This window comes from Ranitomeya variabilis, chromosome 7, assembly GCF_051348905.1.
Source record: "Ranitomeya variabilis isolate aRanVar5 chromosome 7, aRanVar5.hap1, whole genome shotgun sequence".
Taxonomy (NCBI): domain Eukaryota; kingdom Metazoa; phylum Chordata; class Amphibia; order Anura; family Dendrobatidae; genus Ranitomeya; species Ranitomeya variabilis.
In genome coordinates this window covers 40,372,371-40,393,411 of record NC_135238.1, presented here as the reverse complement: position 1 = coordinate 40,393,411, position 21,041 = coordinate 40,372,371, and the positions used below count along the sequence as shown (strand labels likewise).

The 21,041-nt window shown below is 43.0% G+C and overlaps 1 protein-coding gene across 2 annotated transcripts in view; it reads right to left on the bottom strand.

The window, feature by feature from the left end:
• Positions 1-1,376: 1,376 nt before the first annotated feature.
• Positions 1,377-21,041, bottom strand: part of TMEM130 (transmembrane protein 130) — a 44,515-nt gene continuing 24,850 nt past the window's right edge. The window contains exons 6-9 of one of the 2 annotated variants that reach the window (XR_013218078.1): positions 20,682-20,884; positions 11,941-12,062; positions 1,825-4,266; positions 1,377-1,779 (exon numbers count right to left, since the gene is read on the bottom strand). Coding sequence is in view for 1 of the 2 variants with exons in the window: in XM_077274907.1 (XP_077131022.1) it covers positions 4,075-4,266; positions 11,941-12,062; positions 20,682-20,884 (517 nt within the window). In the remaining variant the exon portion in view is untranslated. Of the gene's footprint in view, positions 4,267-11,940; positions 12,063-20,681; positions 20,885-21,041 lie in introns of both variants that reach the window. The other variant, XM_077274907.1, reaches the window with a different exon arrangement.

The following is a 21,041-nucleotide window of genomic DNA, read 5'->3' as shown; positions in this document are numbered from 1 at the left end:
GTAATCAAGTTCTAATATGCAAATAAGCTAGATTTTTAAAAAAATGTATACGTTATGGGCAGGAGAGATATATTATCGAAGCCATAGGTCAGAGTGAGCAGCACAGACTGGAGGCGGCGATGCAGCGGAAAAGGACAGCACGTGGATCAGTGAGGACAAGGAAAGCAGAGTATGCAGGACAGCAGATGGGCAAGCAAAGCTGGAAGCACCAGAGAGCAGTCACACACAGGAGCAACAGAGAAGTACATTCAGTCCAGGACATGTAGCAGGAATATGATTAAAGAGGATCTTTTACCAAATTTTTCATGTTGAACTGGACACAGGATGTCAAAGAGGCTGCTGAGCGGAATGAAACACTTTTGTTTTGTTTTTTTGTATTTCGCCTCTCTGTTGTGGATATTATCAATCAAAGTATTTGCCATCTACAATGTCATACAGGGAAAAGAAGTACACGCCCCCAGTGAAAACTATCTGATAACACCCACGCCCCCCAGTGAAAACTATCTGATAACACCCATTTGGACTTTTTTTTTTTTTTAAAGTTTGAAAACTATCTGATAACACCCATTTGGACTTTTTTTTTTTTTTTAAAGTTAACTCATTAGGTGCCAATAGTTGGTGAGAAGATAATTAGCCAGCTGGCTGGATCAGAGTCTTGTGGTGGATGAGGCTAACTCCTGCAAAAGCACATGGTTGCATAGTGCTATATTTTCTTCAATGCTCAGGCACACATGGATGACTGACAGGGCCTTAAAAGACCTTGGGTGATGACAACAGAGATGTTTGCCGGGTTACAGGAGTAATGCAGTGCAGACTAGTACAGAAGGAGCTAGCCATAGGAAAAAGGAGCAAGGCCCGGCGCTGGAGCCAGGACAAGCAAGAACACATTGTTACCAAGTATCCCAAATTTCAAAAACTGCTGACCCTAAATGGGTTTGATTTACTCAAATCGTGCATTTTGGATCAGATAGGGGTTATTTCTGGGAGGGTTTGGCTTAAGCGTACCCATTATCTTGGAGAGAGAGGGCTCCACCTAGGTGAGAGACGATTTAGAGAAATCTAACCGGGTGTGAAGGGTGAAAAGAGAGCCAGGTATAAAAGGAAAGAAAATATATATTACATAGATGATAAAGCATTACATTAGAAGGAGACTTAGAACTACCGAGGCATTTTGGCGATTTTAACTCTAGGACGGAAGCCTTCCATTACCAGTACTCAGAGAGCCATCTGCTGGTTGAAAATCAAACTTTCCAACATTAGAAATCCGCATTACTGACCATACTGAATTATTTGTTATTACAGTTGAGACTCCTCCAATAGGAAAAATCTGTATTAATGAAAAGTGAATGAAATAAATGCGAAAATGTTTTTTTTTTGCAGAAGTTAATTTATGGCAACTTTTGATAGAAATCAAACGTGATTACGGCATCAGACTGTACATTTCATTTACAGCATCCACAACATGAGAAATACATAAAGGTTCACATTATGAGGAATTGTATATATAGATATGTATGATGACAGCAGAGAATTGTACTGATGGATCCTCTCGGATTCTCCTGGTAGGAGCAGGTAAATTACATTCTTCGTACCCCGTATCCTTATAGTGACCCTCCACCCTGGGACTAAAAAAGTGACTACACGTTTGTCATGTATTATCACCCTACCTGACCGTCAAATAAGCTTTGGTAATTTCACCCTAAAATATATGTGCTGTGCGTAAAACAAAGATGTTCAAGATTGGTGTTCTGGGCCAACATGGCGGCTCAGTGGCTCGCACTGTCGCTGTGTATTACTATGGTCTTAGGTTCAAATCCAACCAGCAACATCTGCATGGCATTGTATGGTCTCCACGTTTTGTGGGGTGTACTGCCACACTCCAAAAACAAGGTATAATCCCAAAAGAGTAAGTTATGCTCTATCCCAAGATATGGGACAATGTCACCCAGGAACTGGGCAACGAAGAGCCCCATCTTATAAGGGTTCTCCAGATGTGGCGTGCAAGTCTGCAGTCATTCTATGAATCCTCAGTGCTCACAGTAAGGATTCTCTGTTACCGGTTGCGTGACTGCACATAGGCAATTTGCATACAAGCCGTCACGTGCCGACTAGACGTGCAATGTCTCGCTCAATACAAGTGAACTGAGAAAGGCCTGACACGTCTAGTCGGAATGTGACCGGAAGTATGCAAATCGCATATGACCGCGTGCTCTCGACACCGGAGAATCCCGACAGTGCGCCCTGTGAGGATTCACAAGTCTGCAGTCACATAGAGTGAATGCAGCCTTTATCTACAAGTCTGAACAACCCCCTTAACCGAAGCAGAGGAGCGCTTGCTCAACCTCTGCTTCATTCATTGTCTATGGGACTGCCAGATAAAACAAAGCACAACTTAAACCCCTTTAAGATAACTTAAAAAAAGTGCAAATGAAGTAATAAATTAGGTGCAAATAAAAATCTCACTAACAGAACATTTTTTCACTATAAAAACACCCCCACAAAAGCCATGATAAATCGTTCTCTTAGGTTTTATTTCAATAATTTTGGACTATTAACTACATCCTTATTAAAGAAGCACTCCTCCTCCTCCTCCCATCAGTTTTTATCCTCTTAATATACTGCAGTCATCATATTATATAGCTCTGTGTACTTACAATTGCTCATTTTGCCTTTCTACCCAGCTAATTCTTCTCTTTTCTCTGCTCTATGTAGAAACAGAAACTCTCTTGTTCCTGCATTTATCATCCCCCTCTTCACCTCCTCACCCAGCTGCTCCATCCTCTCCACTGCCAGGGACTTTTGCAGTGACTCATGACTCATACAGGGAAAATTGACCTCCTGGTTCTACATAGAGCTTAGAAGGATTCAGCTAGTCAGGTTTTAATCACAAGATGTCATAGACCTAATGGAAAAGAGAAGAATTAACTGGGTAGAAAAGCAAAAAGAGCAATTGTAAGTACACAGTGCTGTATAATATGATGATTGAAATAATTTTGATGGGAGGAGGGCGGCTTCTTTAATCCAAAATTACTTTCGCAACATGCCAGTGTTAGCTGGGTTTCTGTGCCAGAATAATAGAATTATTTTTCTCTCCTGACCGTCATAGAATATCATTGGCAGAGAAGACGTATGTTTGGAAGTTGTGGACAGAAAAGAAGGAATGTCTCACTTAGTTCTGATATTTAACCTGCAGATTGTTGTCAGTATGTGAACCAGATGTGAATGTGGAACCCAGGAAAAAAAATATCTCAGGCGGGATTCTTCACAGAGTAAAGTGTGTCACTGTGCCAACAGTAAGTAATAGAGAGGACCTGTCACTTACCATAAATATTTTTTTAACCTGGTGTAAATGCTGCTGATCTGATCAGTCTGGTGATATTTTTCTATTGTTTTTATGTCTTTCCTTTCCTAAGATATGGCCCCTTTTTCCCTGTATATAAATTTAGTCTTTGGAGGACCACGCCCACTTGGCTAAAAAATAATAGATTTATATACATCAAAGAAGTGGCCATATCTTGGGCATAGAGAGGCGCAGGAACAAACGAAAAAGAACGCCAGACTCCGGAGAACAGTGGCATTTACACCAGGTTATAAACACATAAAAATACATATTTATGGAAATGGACAGATCCTCTTTAATTAACCATACTTTTAGTTTATAAACTCACTGGGCTTAATGGCGGCATGTCTCTCGTTATGGGTCCTACTAGCATGCAATGGGCAATTCTGTCTTGCGCCAGTTTTGATTTTTCCCCACATTTTTCTTCACTGTCTGATTATGGCATTTTATGGATGATTTTAGTGCATTAATTCCATTGGTAGTGGTAGGGGGAATAGGGTGAGATTTATGAAAACTGAACCTGTTGCCCATAGTAATCATACCAGCCTGATTTGGTTGCTATAGGCAATTGCACCACTTTTTTTTTTGCACTAGATTTTATAACTCTCCTCTATTTTGTCTTCTTGTATAAGTCTTATTTAATGCCTTCAGAACATACACTTTTATGGGCACATTACTGAGCTGTGCAGCGAGCACCAAGCTTATTAAGGCAACACTATAGGCAGCAACCAAAGTCACAAAGTGTAGCTCCTCGTGGGCGTGTCTAATGCATGTAGGAGGGGCTGTGTTTCTCCCCTCTGCTCTCCTTCCTCCGAGGAGCTGTCAGCTGTGCAGTAAGAACAGCAGACGTTTCGCGCAGGGATTTCTCTATATTCTGGAAGAGCTTCATACTTCTCGTTAACCGGAGAGAAATCAAAGTCAGCCACCTAGAAAGAGAGAAAACAGTTCACTATTAGACATTATATCTACTTATCAGCCAATCAGTGCACACCAAAATAAGAAATGTATGTAAAGGAGAATTATTACATCAGTACTTAGCAAAATTTGCATCTTGATTTTAAAGTCCAAACGTATTTCACCACTAAAACATCTAGAAGCACGTTTTATAACACATATTAACGTAATCTCAACACTTTTGATCGTCTGGTTCCCTTTGAAGAGGATCTATCATCTCCTGCTGTGTCTGTTATAGCAAATAATTCTCACGAAGTATGAATTTCAGAACTTTTCTTAGAACTCTGCAATGTGCTGTTCCTTTCTTGTCGCTCCTAGAAATGTATGAATATACCGACAACTGGGCGTTACTATTCCTCTTGTCATTGGGGTGTGTCCATATACGGTCTGACATTGTCAGCCCTGATTGGATAGTGTCAGCAGGAATAAAAAAAGGAATGGCACAATGCAGAAATCTAAGAAAATAATCCACAAAAGTGGTATTTTATTAAAGGTTTTTGCACACTATTTGGCTCAAAATATTTTTTTTCCTTATTTTCCTCTCTAAAATCTGGGTGCGTCTTATAGTCAGGTGCGTCTTATAAAGCAAAAAATAGTGTACCACACCATTTTACAGTAAAGCTTTGTTTCTAACCTATTTGAGTTAGACAGAAAAAGGAGCAAATAATCAGTTTTTATAAAATGCCTTCTTTATTACCACCCACATGAGTTGTCACCTACAGGACAAAGTGGGGAAAAAAATATGCAAACACCTCTCCCAGACTTCCATCAGTTTGCGAGGCTGAAGGTTGGAACTGCCTGTGCTCATCATAGAACAAGAGGTCCGGGCCGGCAGCTGGGAATTTTGTTATTTTAGCAAAATCTGATATATTGCTTCTCAATTTAACGCCTTCACTAACAGTCCATGGCCACAGCGCCAGCAAAGTACAGTCACAGAGATAATGAGACGCCTCGGAGCTGGCACTGCAAGAAGACTACTTATCAGTAAGGCAGACCTTCCAGCTTGGGGGGCCATCTTGTGTCATCACACATGGGCCGTCTTGTGTCATCACACATGGGCTGTCTTGTGTCATCACACATGGGCTGTCTTGTGTCATCACACATGGGCTATCTTGTGTTATCAAACATGGGCCATGTTTGGAAGAATGGTGGGTGACTGGAAAGTCCTCCAGACGTTAGTGAACAGTGCGGAACCTACATTTACAACAGAAGTGACGGGGACCAGGGATAAAGTTTGACACATCGGTTCCCACTGGTTTTGGGTGGAAAGCTATCAAAGACAGATGTATCATGGTAGTCTAATAAGCTGGGGTATGGGTGCTCTTTTGTGGATCCAAAACACACTAGATAGTATCTACCATGGTGGGAACGTGGGTGATCTCCCATTCAGAAGTTGTTTTTTTCAACTACATGTTCTATCCACGTTCTTTGCTGATAGAACACGTACCCATTTCCGTCTATGGAGATGTTCACATGTCTGTTTTTTTTCAGGAACTAGGAGTCTCAAGATATATCCATTTTTGATACTCGTCATGGATGAAAATCATTCATACAAATCTATGGATCTATGAAAATCACAGACGGACACCATTTATGTGTGATCCATGTGCTGTCCTTTTTTACCATTGTGAGGGCTCAGGCACACAATCATTTTTCTCAAATGAGTGCTATCTGTGGTTTTACTTGAACCTATGATATTTTATGGGGTTGTGCACATGTCCGACTTTTTACACAGAAAAAATTGGAGACATGTCCGGTTCTGATCCGAGTGTCGGATCAAAATCGTCAATGCAAGTCTATGAGTCCGTGAAAAAAATCGGACTGCACTCAGATGTCATTTGAGTTTGGTCTGATTTTCATGGACTGACAGAATTGAGAAGGCGGAGAAACATATTTTTTTTTTGTTCTCTCCACGCCCAAGAAAAACTGATGCCACTCAGATCAGAACAATCACACCTCCGAGAATTGTGGTCAAAGCCCAGAAAGACTTCAGGTCTCCTGACCCAAACTCAACACCCCCATGGGCATACATGAGGTTGGTGAGTTCGGGTCAGGAAACCTGCAGCAGGTCCATACAAATTTAAATATTAGACAAAGATAACACAAGTAAACACAAAATGCAGTTTATAAAAGAAATCCAAGTTTACAGGGCCCTGTGTGAAAAAGTGATTGTCCCCTAAACCTAATAACTGATTGAGCCACAATTAGCAGGAACACTGCAATCAAGCGTTTACGATAATTGGCAATGAGTCTTTTACAACGCTGTGGAGGAATTCTGGCCCACTCATCTTTGCAGAATTGTTATAATTCAGCCACACTGGAGGCTTTCCGAGCATGAACCGCCTTTATAAGGTCACGCCACAGCATCTGAATCAGATTAAGGTCAGGACTTTGACTAGGCCTCTCCAAAGTCTTAATTTTGTTTTTCTTAATCCATTCAGAGGTGGACTTGCTGGTGTGTTTTGGATCGTTGTCCTGCTGAATAACTCAAGTTCGCTTCAGCTTGAGGTCAAGAATAGATGGGTCATGGTTCTATTTACCACAGTAAGTCTTCCAGGTCCTGAAGCAGTAAAACAGATCCCAGAGTATCACACTGCCACCACCATATTTTACTGTTGGTATAATGTTTCTTTTCTGACATGTTGTTACTTCTACACCTTCCTAAATATTCAACTTTTGTCTCGTCAGTCCACAGAGTATTCTCCCAAAAGTCTTGGTGATCATAAAGATGTTTTCTGGCAAAACTAAGACGAGCCTTTATGTTTTTATTATACAATGGTAGTTTTCGTCTTGGAGCTCTGCCGTGCAGGCCATTTTTGCCCAGTCTCTTTCTTATGGTGGAGTCATGAACACTTGCGTTCACTGAGGAAAGTGAGGCCTGCAGTTCTTTAAATGTTGTTGTGGGGTCTTTTGTGACCTCTTGGATGAGTTATCACTGCGCTCTTGGGGTAATTTTGGTCGGCCGGTCACTGCTGAGAAGGTTCACCGTTGTTCTATGTTTTAGTCATTTATGGATAATGGCTCTCATTGTAGTTCACTGGAGTCCCAAAGCTTTAGAAATGGCTTTAAAACCTTTTCCAGACTGATAGATATCAATTACTTTGTTTCTCATTAGTCCCAGAATTTCTTTGGATCGCGGCATGATGTCTATCTTTTGAGGATCTTTTAGTCTACTTCACTTTGTCAGGCAGGTCCTATTTAAGTGATTTCTTGATTGAGGAGAGATGTGGCAGTAATCAGCCCTCAATATGGCTAGGGAATTTGACCTCAGCTTCCCAAAGATGTGATATACTACAGTTAAGGCTAGGTTCACATTGCGTTAGTGGGTGATCGCTAACGGACAGCGTTGCACGGCGAAAATGTCGCAATTAACGCCGTGCAACGGGTCCGTTAGCGCACCCATTGACAGCAATGTTGTTTCAGCCTGGAGCGCATCGCTAGCGCGTGCCTTTTTCGGCTCGCGCTAGCGATGTGCCGTTCTTTTGTGGCGCGCCTCGGACGCTGCTTGCAGCGTCCGCGGCACCCCCGAGGTCCGTTCCCCGCTCTCACAGATCGGGGATCCGCGAGAGCGGGGACGTTAGCGCGACCCCTAAACGCGGCCCCGAAAAAGACATTGCGTTAGCGCAATCCGCTAGCACTAAACGGATTGCCCTAACGCAATGTGAACCTAGCCAAATTTATGTTTTAAAGGTGGGGCGGGGGGCAATTACTTTTTCACACAGCACACTGTAGGTTTGGATTTCTTTTTCCCTTAATAATAAAGACCTTCATTTAAAAGCTGATTTTTGTGCTTACTTGTGTTATCTTTGTCTAATATTTAAATTTTCTTGGTGATCTGAAACATTTAAGTGTGAGAAACATGCAAAAAAAAAAGGATATCAGGAAGGGGGCAAACACTTTTTCACACAACTGTATATAGAGAACAAGCTATATTGAATTAGCCATCTAAATATTGAAGAAAACTACCAGGCAGCCCTGTATTTAATCACACATATGGGTGCACGTCATCACAATCTCACCCACAAACAATGTATGCTAATTAATTGTAGACCCTATGTAAAATATAGCGCAGTCCCATGTCAGCCAGTACAACGTGTCACCTTCAGCGATGCCCTCACTTTGCCGCCATGAACAATACTATGTATCCTGGCTTTCATAACCCAGATATACATTTCATCCTTTTGTGTTTTCTTTGTAGCTTTGTTGCCCGGAGGAGACTGACGTCATCCCAGTTTAATTTAATTCCTGCTGCTTTCTATACGTCCGTACAAAAGTCCTTTCTTTGCAGACCCCCATCTCCTCCACACATCACACCGTGAGTGTAAATTAGCTTCTGCTCCTGTGAAATGTCCTTCTCATTCATTTCCCCTGAAACGCGTGGTGATAGGTATTGTACCTGCCTTCATCTGCAGCCGAGAATATCAGGACAGCGTCGTGTCATGAAACATCAGTAATTATCGGCAAAACCAGAACGTCCTCTAGAAACAACATGTCCTGAACACCACTGGGGGCACGACTACGGGGCGCAACAAAGGACGGATAACAAGCCAGCAAATTGTATCTTGTGCTAGTAATTCTCTTCAATTTATGTGTAGGATCTGAGCACCGGAGATCATTCTGTCCTATTTCCCGTGGTCGGTGGTCTTTCTGATTGCAGAATGGAGGGACCCCGCGGACAAACAAAGCAGATAGGGTTTACAGGTAATAGTCTGTCATGGCTTTTAAATTGGGCAGAGGTGGTCAATGGTTGGGAGTAGTGATGAGCGAGCGTGATGGGATATGTTATGAGGTGTTATCTCAGCATGCTCGGGTGCTAACCGAGTGTCTCCGGTGTGCTAGAATAATATGTTTGAGTCCCCACAGCTGTTCGACACATGCAGCCGCGGGGACTCGGAACATATTTTTCGAGCACGCCGAAGTCACTCGGTTAGCATCCGAGCATGCTGAGATTACACCTTATCCCAGCACGTTTGCTCATTACTAGTCAGCACTCATCACTAGTCAGCATCACAAAGACACTGGGCTAGTATCCGAGAATGCTCAGATAACACCTTACCCCAGCACACTCACTCATCACTAGTCAGCATCATAAAGACACTGGGCTAGTATCCAAGCATGCTCAGATAACACCTTATCCCAGCATGTTCACTCATCACTAGTCAGCATCACAAAGACACTGGGTTAGCATCCGAGCATGCTCAGATAACACCTTATCCCAGCACAGTCACTCATCACTAGTCAGCATCATAAAGACACTGGGCTAGTATCCAAGCATGCTCAGATAACACCTTATCCCAGCACGTTCGCTCCTCACTAGTCAGCATCATAAAGACACTGGGTTAGCACCTGAGCATGCTCAGATAACACCTTATCCCAGCACGTTTGCTCATCACTAGTCAGCATCATAAAGACACTGGGTTAGCACCTGAGCATGCTCAGATAACACCTTATCCCAGCACGTTCAATCATCATTAGTCGGGAGTAAATAAATGATGCATCAGGACACGTACACCATTCTCCCCACTTATTGACTTATGTTTCGTGATCGTACATAATTAAATATTTTCTCTCTTCAGACGATGGCGTCTTCCGGTTCCAACATCAAGGGGTTATTCACCGTCTACTAAGTCGCAGTTCACATACACATCATGTTCCTACATGACGGCGCAGGCACAATGCACAGCACTGATTCACTTTCTCGGTTCTCCATCTTTTTGAGATACGGTAATAGGAGAGGATATGCACAAAGAGGTATAATCTATAGGCACCAGTGATGACGCCGTTGTTGTTAATCCGTACATCTGTTCAGATCAATATTTCCTATTTCCATATTCTTTGTTTTTCCTTAAAAAAAGGTGATAAAAACCCTGTGCTGTGGGTTCCACCTTAATTTTACTATTAAAGGGCATCTGTCAGTTCTATTAACCTGTAATAATATGTCACCCCTGGTCTGCCTCCATGGACCATAATGTAATTAAGCACTTCCAGATACTTTCTGCACAGATCTTGAGAGCTACGGACAGGATCACTGCCGCTGTCCACACTGTCAATCCAAGGTCGGCACAGGGGAAGATATTGGGGTACTGAATATGGCTGAGAACCTGGTGGTTTAGATCATTTATAGAGAATATGACACTAGGTTTTTGATACCACATCTGAGAGCAGCATGATGTAGGAGCAGAGACCCTGATTCCAGCAATTTATGACTTATTGGTCTGATTGCTGCAGTTTTGATAAAATCACAGTTTTATTTGGTGCGGATATTTTTAAGTGACGAATTGTAGCAATTCTGGACTAACAAACCCACATTTTAAAATTAACAAAATGCATAAAAAATCACAGCAAAACTACAATAATCAGAGGAGACCGATCTTGTGTGTTTTGGTGCAGAAATTTGCAGACAAAAAGCACTAGAAAAAAATGTGTTTCGATATGTTGGAATATGGTCTAAATGAGGAGAAATCATGACTTTTACCCAAGTGTTATTTGCTATAGATATATTGTTTTATAGGGTTTGTCTCATGTTCGATGTTCTGAAGTGGGACACTCTCCTGCACCCCGACCTCCTGCTTGCTGGGGGGCTGTCCACTCCCGAAGATTGATAGTTTGGCATGATCGAGCCGTTAGACTGACTTTGATGCGGGCTTGCAAGCCGAGCCGGCATCTTTTTCGGCAGATAATGGCTGTGTTAGGGTATGTGCACACGCTGCGGATTTTGCTGCGGATCCGCAGCGGATTTGATGCTGCGGATTCGCAGCAGTTTTCCCAAAGTTTACAGTACCATGTAAACCTATGGGAAAAAAAACCGCTGTGCACATGCTGCGGAAAATTCAGCGCGGAAACGCAGATTATTTTCCGCAGCATGTCAATTCTTTCTGCGGATTCCGCAGCGGTTTTCAACCAGCACCAATAGGAATGTGCAGTTGAAAACCCGCAGAAGAAACCGTGAGAAAATCCGCAGTGAAAACCGCAGTGGTTTTGCACTGCGGATTTTTCCAAATCCGCTGAGGAAAAATCCGCAGCAGAATCCGTAGCGTGTGCACATACCCTGATTCAGCCATCAGCTGATGCATTGCTATGTAAAGTACAAGCGATCAGATGATCGCAGCTTCAAGTCCCCTAAGGGGACTAACAAATAGAGTGAAAAAAAATGAAAAAATGTTTTTAAAAATATGGAAAAAAAAATTAAAAAAACTGAAAAAAATTCAAATACCCCTCCCCTTTACCCCATTAATAATAAAGCAAATAAAAAAATAGAAAATATACATATTTGGTATCGTAGAATTCAAAAAAATTGGAAGAAGGGGAGGAAAAAACAAAAATGAAAAAAACGGAAAGTGGCTGCGGCGTTAAGGGATTAATTTAATCTCAAGTTCTAGCAGTATTATGTCCATTATTATGTCCAGCAGACCGGCCATACATACGGCGCTGGTAGCCCCTATTTGGGGGGCGCTGTGTAATACAGCCATTTATTGTACCTTAGACTTTCCTTGGTGGCTAATGTGTAGTTCTCTGGTGTTAGATCCGCTCTGTATTAATATCTGTACCATGTAGATCCCATCATCTGACAGCTTGGACATAAAACAGGGCCAATGTCCTCTATACAGGATCTCCTACAACATCTAATAATGGACCTAAGAACTTACCTCCACCAATGACTTCTGATGAGGGCTGTGACTGCCGGCTCGGAATAAAGTATAGAAGATGAAGCCAATAGCGATGGCAATGAATGCACAACATGGGAGCACAAACCAGACTGGGTGCACACCTGCAGGAAAAAAAACAAGGCAGTAGGACAGACCGTTCTAGGATTATGACACTTAGATTACAAGCACATGCAAATACTGCGGCCTGGAATCTGCCTGAAAAAGCGCTGCGAAACTGCCACAAAAATAAGCATCATGCACAGCACGTCTTTTGTTATTTCTTTTAAAATAAGCATAATGCACAGCACATCTTTTGTTACTTCGTTTAAAGACATCGTGTGCACATTCCCTAAAAACAGTTTTTTGAAGGAGTTTTGTTTTAAAGATTCTCACCAAAATCCTCTTTAAAAAAAACTCATCAAAAACACTTAGAAAACTCTTCCAATTTGTTTTCATTGGAAATCCACTTTGCTCTTCGTGTGGTGTTTTTTTTTTTTTTTTAGCTTTTTTTTTCCTCTTGAAGAGGTTTTGAAAAACCCCTATTGGGAAAAAATTCATAATACTGATTAAATTTGCTCCAAACTAGGGACTGTCAAATGAAAAAGTTGCAAAAAAAATACATTTCAGGGAGAAAAAACTGTTCCAAAATCTTTTTTTAAGAAATGCTTCAGGGAATGAAAACCTCACTCAAAATGGAGCATTTAAGCTTGAAAACCCTTCGTTTTTGAACGTCTCCAAAAAGTTTTGTGTGATAATAAGTCGTAGAACTTTTAGAACTTTCAGTTTTAATTGTTGCCATTTTGGGATATATAGAATTGATTGATTTTTCTTCAGTTTTAGAAACCAGTGTCAGCAACAAATAAAACATCAATTCTGGCATTGCTCCCAATTTTATTTTTTCGCTTTCACCCAAACTGCATGCAAATATTATAGAACAGGTCCTGACGGATGCAGGGATGACAAATATGTGTCTTGTGTGTTTTTTTTAAATCTTGATCTATAGTAAGGCCGGCCTCACACTAGCGAGTTTTACGGACGTATGAGCGCATAAACTACATCCGTAAAATTCGCATTACACACGGCCCAATGAATCTCTATGGCCCAGCTCATATCTGCCGTATTTTACTGACCCGTATTATACGGTCTTGTACGGCCGTAGAAAATCGCAGCATGCTGCGTTTGTCACCGTATTGCGCAAAAAAATCGCCAATGAAAGTCTATGGGGGCGAGAAAAATACGGATTCCACATGGACCAGCAGTGTGACTTGCGAGAAATACGCAGCGGTGTTAGAGAGAAAAGCCGGTAATTCAAATGCCGGCTTTTCATTTCTCCTTCCCAAACCCGACAGGATATGAGACATGGTTTACATACAGTAAACCATCTCATATCCCCTTTTTTTGCATATTCCACACTACTAATGTTAGTAGTGTGTATGTGCAAAATTTGGGTGCTGTAGCTGCTAAAATAAAGGGTTAAATGGCGGAAAAAATTGGCATGGGCTCCCGCGCAATTTTCTCCACCAGAGTGGTAAAGCCAGTGAATGAGGGCAGATATTAATAGCCAGGAGAGGGTCCATGGTTATTGGCCCCCCCGGCTACAAACATCTGCCCCCAGCCACCCCAGAAAAGGCACATCTGGAAGATGCGCCTATTCTGGCACTTGGCCACTCTCTTCCCACTCCTGTGTAGCGGTGGGATATGGGGTAATGAAGGGTTAATGCCACCTTGCTATTGTAAGGTGACATTAAGCCAGATTAATAATCCAGAGGCGTCAATTATGACACCTATCCATTATTAATCCAATTGTATGAAAGGGTTAAAAAAACACACACACATTATTAAAAAGTATTTTAATGAAATAAACACACAGGTTGTTTTAATATTTTATTGCTCTCTCAATCCACCTGAAGACCCTCGCTCTGCAAAATAATAAACCAACAATATACATACCTTCTGTTGATCTGTCACGTCCCACGAAGTAAATCCATCTGAAGGGGTTAAATCATTTTACAGGCAGGAGCTGTGCTAAAGCACTCGCTCGTGCCTGTAAACCCAGCTGAAAGGAAAGCTGGGTGATCTGTACTTACATTGAGTTGCGGTGAGGCGCCCTCTGCTGGATGAACTCATATGAACTCGAGCGTGGGAACTTTTCCAAGGCTCCAGTTCATGAGGACATCCAGCAGAGGGCGCCTCACCGCAACTCAATGTAAGTACAGATCACCCAGCTTTCCTTTCAGCACCCAGGGTTTACAGGCACGAGCGAGTGCTTTAGCACAGCTCCTGCCTGTAAAATGATTTAACCCCTTCAGATGGATTTACTTCGTGGGACGTGACAGATCAACAGAAGGTATGTATATTGTTGGTTTATTATTTTGCAGAGCGAGGGTCTTCAGGTGGATTGAGAGAGCAATAAAATATTAAAACAACCTGTGTGTTTATTTCATTAAAATACTCTTTAATAATGTGTGTGTGTGTTTTTTTAACCCTTTCATACAATTGGATTAATAATGGATAGGTGTCATAATTGACGCCTCTCCATTATTAACCTGGCTTAATGTCACCTTACAAAAGCAAGGTGGCATTAACCCTTCATTACCCCATATCCCACCGCTACACGGGAGTGGGAAGAGAGTGGCCAAGTGCCAGAATAGGCGCATCTTCCAGATGTGCCTTTTCTGGGGTGGCTGGGGGCAGATGTTTGTAGCCGGGGGGGGGGGGGGGGGGCAATAACCATGGACCCTCTCTAGGCTATTAATATCTGCCCTCAGTCACTGGCTTTACCACTCTGGCGGAGAAAATTGTGCGTGAGCCCACGCCAATTTTTTCCGCCATTTAACCCTTTATTTTAGCAGCTACAGCACCCAAATTTTGCATACACACACTACTAGCATTAGTAGTGTGGATTGGAATATGCAAAAAAAAGGGGGATATGAGATGGTTTACTGTATGAAAACCATGTCTCATATCCTGTCGGGTTTGGGAAGGAGAAATGAGAAGCCGGCAATTGAATTACCGGCTTTTCACATATATCGCGCTGAATTAAATATAAATACAGAATATACCGTATATATATGTGTCTCAATGATATATATATATATATATATATATATATATATATATATATATATATATATATATATATATATACACATACTGTATATATGTTTTAACGAACATTTGAGCACATAAATCCATTAGATGTCGGTTTTGCAAGCCTGCGAGAAAATATCGCAGTACGGATGCCATACGGATTACATACGGAGGATGCCATGCGCAAAATACGCTGACACACCCTGCCTACGGATGACATACGGATCACTATTTTGGGGACTTTTCTGCGTATTACGGCCGTAAAAAACGGACCGTATTTACATACGCTGAGTGTGACGCCGGCCTAAGGCATTTTATGCTTTTTAATAATTGGGATTTACTGATCTTTTTACTGATCTGATTTTTTAGTTTTGATATGGGACAAGACCATTCAATTTTTTGATCACTGCTATAATGCCTTGCAATACTTATGTATTGCAGTGTCTGTGAAATGGGAATCCTTCTCGTGAGGCTAATCCGAGAAAATTGGTTCGATTATGCTAATCTTACTCTGTGATCCGATTTTTTTGGGATGAAGAGACGATGGAAAAAAAAAATGTATCCATCTTCTCCATTCTGTCAGTGTGTGGAAATCGGACTGCACTTAGATGTCGTCCGAGTGCAGTCCGAATTTTTTTTTTCCCACGGACTCATTGACTTTCATGGCCCGACTGCGATCCGAATATTGGATGCAAATTGGGAATGTTCAGGTTTTTTTTACCTGGATAGACTCTGTCCGAGAAAAAAATAATCAGACATTAGCACGGATGTCTCGTTGGATTGCACTCGGACTGAAAATAGACTTGTCTGTACAAGCCCTAAAAAAAAAGATGGCACACCAGGGTGTCTTTATTAGACCCTTAGCTGTCATGAAAACACATGGGCACCCTGATAGTAGGGTTAGGCTATGTGCACACATTGGGGATTTTTCTCCGGATCCGCAGCTGTTTCCCATGACTTTACAGTACCATGTAAACCTATGGAAAACAGAAACCACAGTGCCCATGCTGTGGAAAAAAACGTGCGGAAACGCTGTGGTTTACATTCTGCAGCATGTCAATTCTTTGTGCGGATTCCGCAGCGGTTTACACCTGCTCCATAATAGGAATCTGCAGGTGTAAAACCGCAGGTGGAATCCGCATAAAATCCGTGGTAAATGCGCAGGTAAAATGCAGTGCCTTTTACATACGGATTTCTCAAATCTGCTACGGAAAAATCCGCAGACCTCAAGAAACTGTGTGCACATAGCCTTTGGGTGAAGGAAACAACCATGGCATTCAAGAGGATGAACAGTTGGGATTGGAGCTAGCTATGATCCTATTCAGTGCAACAAAGTGCCAGCTGTGCGTTACAGCCGACGCCTCAGCTGATGGGTCACATTCAGCTCCTTGGGGTATGTTTCCACGTTCAGGAAACGCTGCGTTTTTGACGCTGCGTTTTTCTGCTGCGTCAAAAACGCAGCGTCCAGATGTTACAGCATAGTGGATGGGATTTCATGAAATCCAGACTCCACTATGCGTTAAAAAACGCATGCGTTTTTGCCGCGAAAACGCATGCGTGGTGCGTTTTTTCGAAACGCAGCATGTTGCTACTATGAGCAAAACACGCAGGTACACCGCAGGTGACCTGCCAGTGACCTCAGATGCAGATGCAGTTTTGGTCAGGATTTTACCTGCATAAAATCCTGACCAAAGCCTGAAGCAAAACTGAACGTGGAAACATACCCTTAGGGTATGTGTCCACGTTCAGGATTGCATCAGGATTTGGTCAGGATTTTTCATCAGTATTTGTAAGCCAAAACCAGGAGTGGGTGATAAATGCAGAAGTGGTGCATGTGTTTCTATTATACTTTTCCTCTAATTGTTCCACTCCTGGTTTTGGCTTACAAATACTGATGGAAAATCCTGACCAAATCCTGATGCAATCCTGAACGTGGACACATAGGGTGAGTGTCCACGGTAAGTAAACGCTGCGTGATTGACGCTGCAGCGTCAAACACGCAGCGTCCAGATGTTCCAGCATAGTGGAGGGGATTTGTTGAAATCCCGTGTCCACTATGCGTGGAAACCCGCACGCGGCGGCCCTGCGACTCCGGACATGCTGCGCGTCTTTTCAGATCGCAGCATGTCCGTTCACCTTGCGGGGACGCAGCGTCCCCGCAAGGCATATCACAGGGCCCTATGGCGAGGGGTGCGATGATCCCGGATGTGTACTGTACACATCCGGCACCATCGCGTCCCCGAAAGGGGGCGGGGCTTAGCGCCGAGCGGCTTCGCCGCTGAGGCGATACCGCCAGCCATCCTGAGCGTGGACACACAGCCAAAGGGTTAGGGTATGTGTCCATGGTCAGGATGGCCGGCGGTATCGCCACTCGGCACTAAGCCCCACCCCCTTTCTGGGACGCGATGATGCCGGATGTGTTAACTGTACACATCCGGGATCATCGCTCTCTCCCATAGCGCCCTGTGATATGCCTTGCGGCGACGCTGCGTCCCCGCAAGGTGTACGGACATGCTGCGATCTGAAAAGACGCGCAGCATGTCCGGAGTCGCAGGGAAGACGGATGCGAGTTTCCACGCATAGTGGAGACGGGATTTCATAAAATCCCCTCCACTATGCTGGAACATCTGGACGCTGCGTGTTTGACGCTGCAGCTCGGCGCAGCGTCAAACACGCAGCGTTTACTGACCGTGGAAACTCACCCTTAGGCCGGGGACACACTTAACGTATAAAAAAACGGTCCGTTTTTCACGGCCGAGAATCGCACAAATGTTTCAAAAACAGTGATCCGTGTGCAGTGCGAGGATGCGATTTCCTCGCATCAAATGATCCGTGTGACATCCGTGTGACATCCATATGGCATCCGTATGCCGAGATTTTCTCGCAAGCTTGCAAAACCGACATCTAATGGATTTATGTGCTCAAATGTTCGGGAAAACATATATACAGTATATATATATATATATATATATATATATATATATATATAGAGATATGTCATTGAGACACATATATATTCTGTATTTATATTTCATTCAGCGCGATATCTGTGAACAGCCGGTAATTCAATTGCCGGCTTTGCATTTCTCCTGCACAAACCCGACAGGATATGAGACATGGTTTACATACAGTAAACCATCTCATATCCCCCTTTTTTTTGCATATTCCACACTACTAATGTTAGTAGTGTGTATGTGCAAAATTTCAGCGCTGTAGCTGCTAAAATAAAGGGTTAAATGGCGGAAAAAATTGGCGTGGGCTCCCGCGCAATTTTCTCCGCCAGAGTGGTAAAGCCAGTGACTGAGGGCAGATATTAATAGCCAGGAGAGGGTCCATGGTTATTGGCCCCCCCCCCTGGCTACAAACATCTGCCCCCAGCCACCCCAGAAAAGGCACATCTGGAAGATGCGCCTATTCTGGCACTTGGCCACTCTCTTCCCACTCCCTGTAGCGGTGGGATATGGGGTAATGAAGGGTTAATGCCACCTTGCTATTGTAAGGTGACATTAAGCCAGATTAATAATGGAGAGGCGTCAATTATGTCACCTATCCATTATTAATCCAATTGTCTGAAAGGGTTAAAAAACACACACACACATTATTAAAAATTATTTTAATGAAATAAACACAGCGGTTGTTGTATTAATTTATTGCTCTCTCAATCCATCAGCAACACCCTCGCTTGGAAAAAATAATAGACGCACAAGATACATACCCTCAGCTGAACCGTCACGTCCCACGAGGTAATCCATGATCTGAAGGGGTTAAAATATTTTACAAGCAGGAGCCCTGCAAATGCAGCTGTGCTCCGTGCCTGTAATCCCCGGCGAATGAATGAAATGTAGGTCATTGACCTACATTTCCTTCAGTCGCGGTGATGCGCCCCCTGGTAGATGTCCTCATATGACCTGGAGCGTGGGAAAAAGTTCCCAGGCTGCAGTTCATGAGAACATCCAACAGGGGCGCATCACCGCGACTCAATGTAAGTACAGATCCAGCTTTCCTTTCAGCACCCGGGGATTACAGGCACGAGCGAGTGGTTTATCGCAGCTCGTGCCTGTAATATTAGTTAACCCCTTCAGATGGATTACCTCGTTGGACGTGATAGGACATCAGAAGGTATGTATCTTGTGCGTTTATTATTTTTCCAAGCGAGGGTGTTGCTGATGGATTGAGAGAGCAATAAATTATTAAAACAACCGCTGTGTTTATTTCATTAAAATACTTTTAAATCATGTGTGTGTGTGTGTGTGTGTGTGTGTGTGTGTGTGTGTGTGTGTGTGTGTGTGTGTGTGTGTGTTTTAACCCTTTCATACAATTGGATTAATAATGGATAGGTGACATAATTGACGCCTCTCCATTATTAATCTGGCTTAATGTCACCTTACAATAGCAAGGTGGCATTAACCCTTCATTACCCCATATCCCACCGCTACAGGGAGTGGGAAGAGAGTGGCCAAGTGCCAGAATAGGCGCATCTTCCAGATGTGCCTTTTCTGGGGTGGCTGGGGGCAGATGTTTTTAGCCACGGGGGGGCCAATAACCATGGACCCTCTCCTGGCTATTAATATCTGCCCTCAGTCACTGGCTTTACCATTCTGGCGGAGAAAATTGCGCGAGAGCCCACACCAATTTTTTCCGCCATTTAACCCTTTATTTTAGCAGCTACAGCGCTGAAATTTTGCACATACACACTATTAACATTAGCAGTGTGGAATATGCAAAAAAAAGGGGGATATGAGATGGTTTACTGTATGTAAACCATGTCTCATATCCTGTCCGGTTTGTGAAGGAGAAATGAAAAGCCGGCAATTGAATTACCGGCTTTTCTATAGAACACCGCTGCGTATTTCTCGCAATGCACACGCATGGTCCGTGTGTAATCCGATTTTTTCTCGCACCCATAGACTTGCATTGGCGAGTCTCGGCCGAGATATGCTGACAATCGCAGCCTGCTGCGAGTTCCCTCGGATCCGAAATACGGTGGAGAAAATATCGGATGATGGGAGCTGCACCATAGATTAACATTGGGCTGAGTGCTATGCGATTTTTTATCGCATAGCACTCGTCCGTATTACGGTCTAGTGTGACCCCGGCCTTAGGGTATGTGTCCACGTTCAGGATTGCCTCAGGCTTTGGTCAGGATTTTATGCAAGTAAAATCCTGTCCAAAACTGCACCTAAGGTCACTGGCAGGTCACCTGCGGTGTTCCTGCGTGTTTTGCTCATTGTAGCAACATGCTGCATTTTGAAAAAACGCAGCGCATGTGCGTTTTCGCGGCAAAAACGCATGCGTTTTTTAACGCATAGTGGAGTCGGGATTTCATTAAATCCCCTCCACTATGCTGTAACATCTGGACGCTGCGTTTTTGACGCTGCGGCTCAGCGCTGCGTCAAAAACGCAGCGTTTCCTGAACGTGGACACATACCCTAATGGTATCACTCACTACATATCAATGCATTAAATGCAAGGCTCAGGGCAGGAAGGGGTTACTTTAATAGAATACTGACCATTCTCATACTTTAACACACAGATACTTGATTTAGAAATTAACTATTTGTAGACAGCACAGATATTATGTATATCGATCCACTAGGGTATGATATTGACACATATATGAATGCATTATCCATTTATTGCCCTTTTCCTACCTGCATTCGTGACCGTGATGCTCTGATGTCCTAATAATTTGCTGACTTCATTCTGAGCTTTTACGCTCAAGCAATACCGGCCGGCAGATCTGAAAAGATGATTGATAATGACGGCAGTTCCATTTATTACCAGCGGGTGGCACTCTTCTCCATCCAGAGAGACACAGTCGGACTTGATGAGCCAGCAGACTGTCAGAGGGGGACTGAAAGATGAAGGGTGGTGTCATCTATTACATCTCAATCACGTCCCTTTAAAGACAACCCCTTTAAGGGATGGTTGTACTGGTGCAGTCATATTTTGTTACTCTGGTGCATTTAAAACTCAGATGTAAGTATTTTCACAATTAATCTTGAATAAAA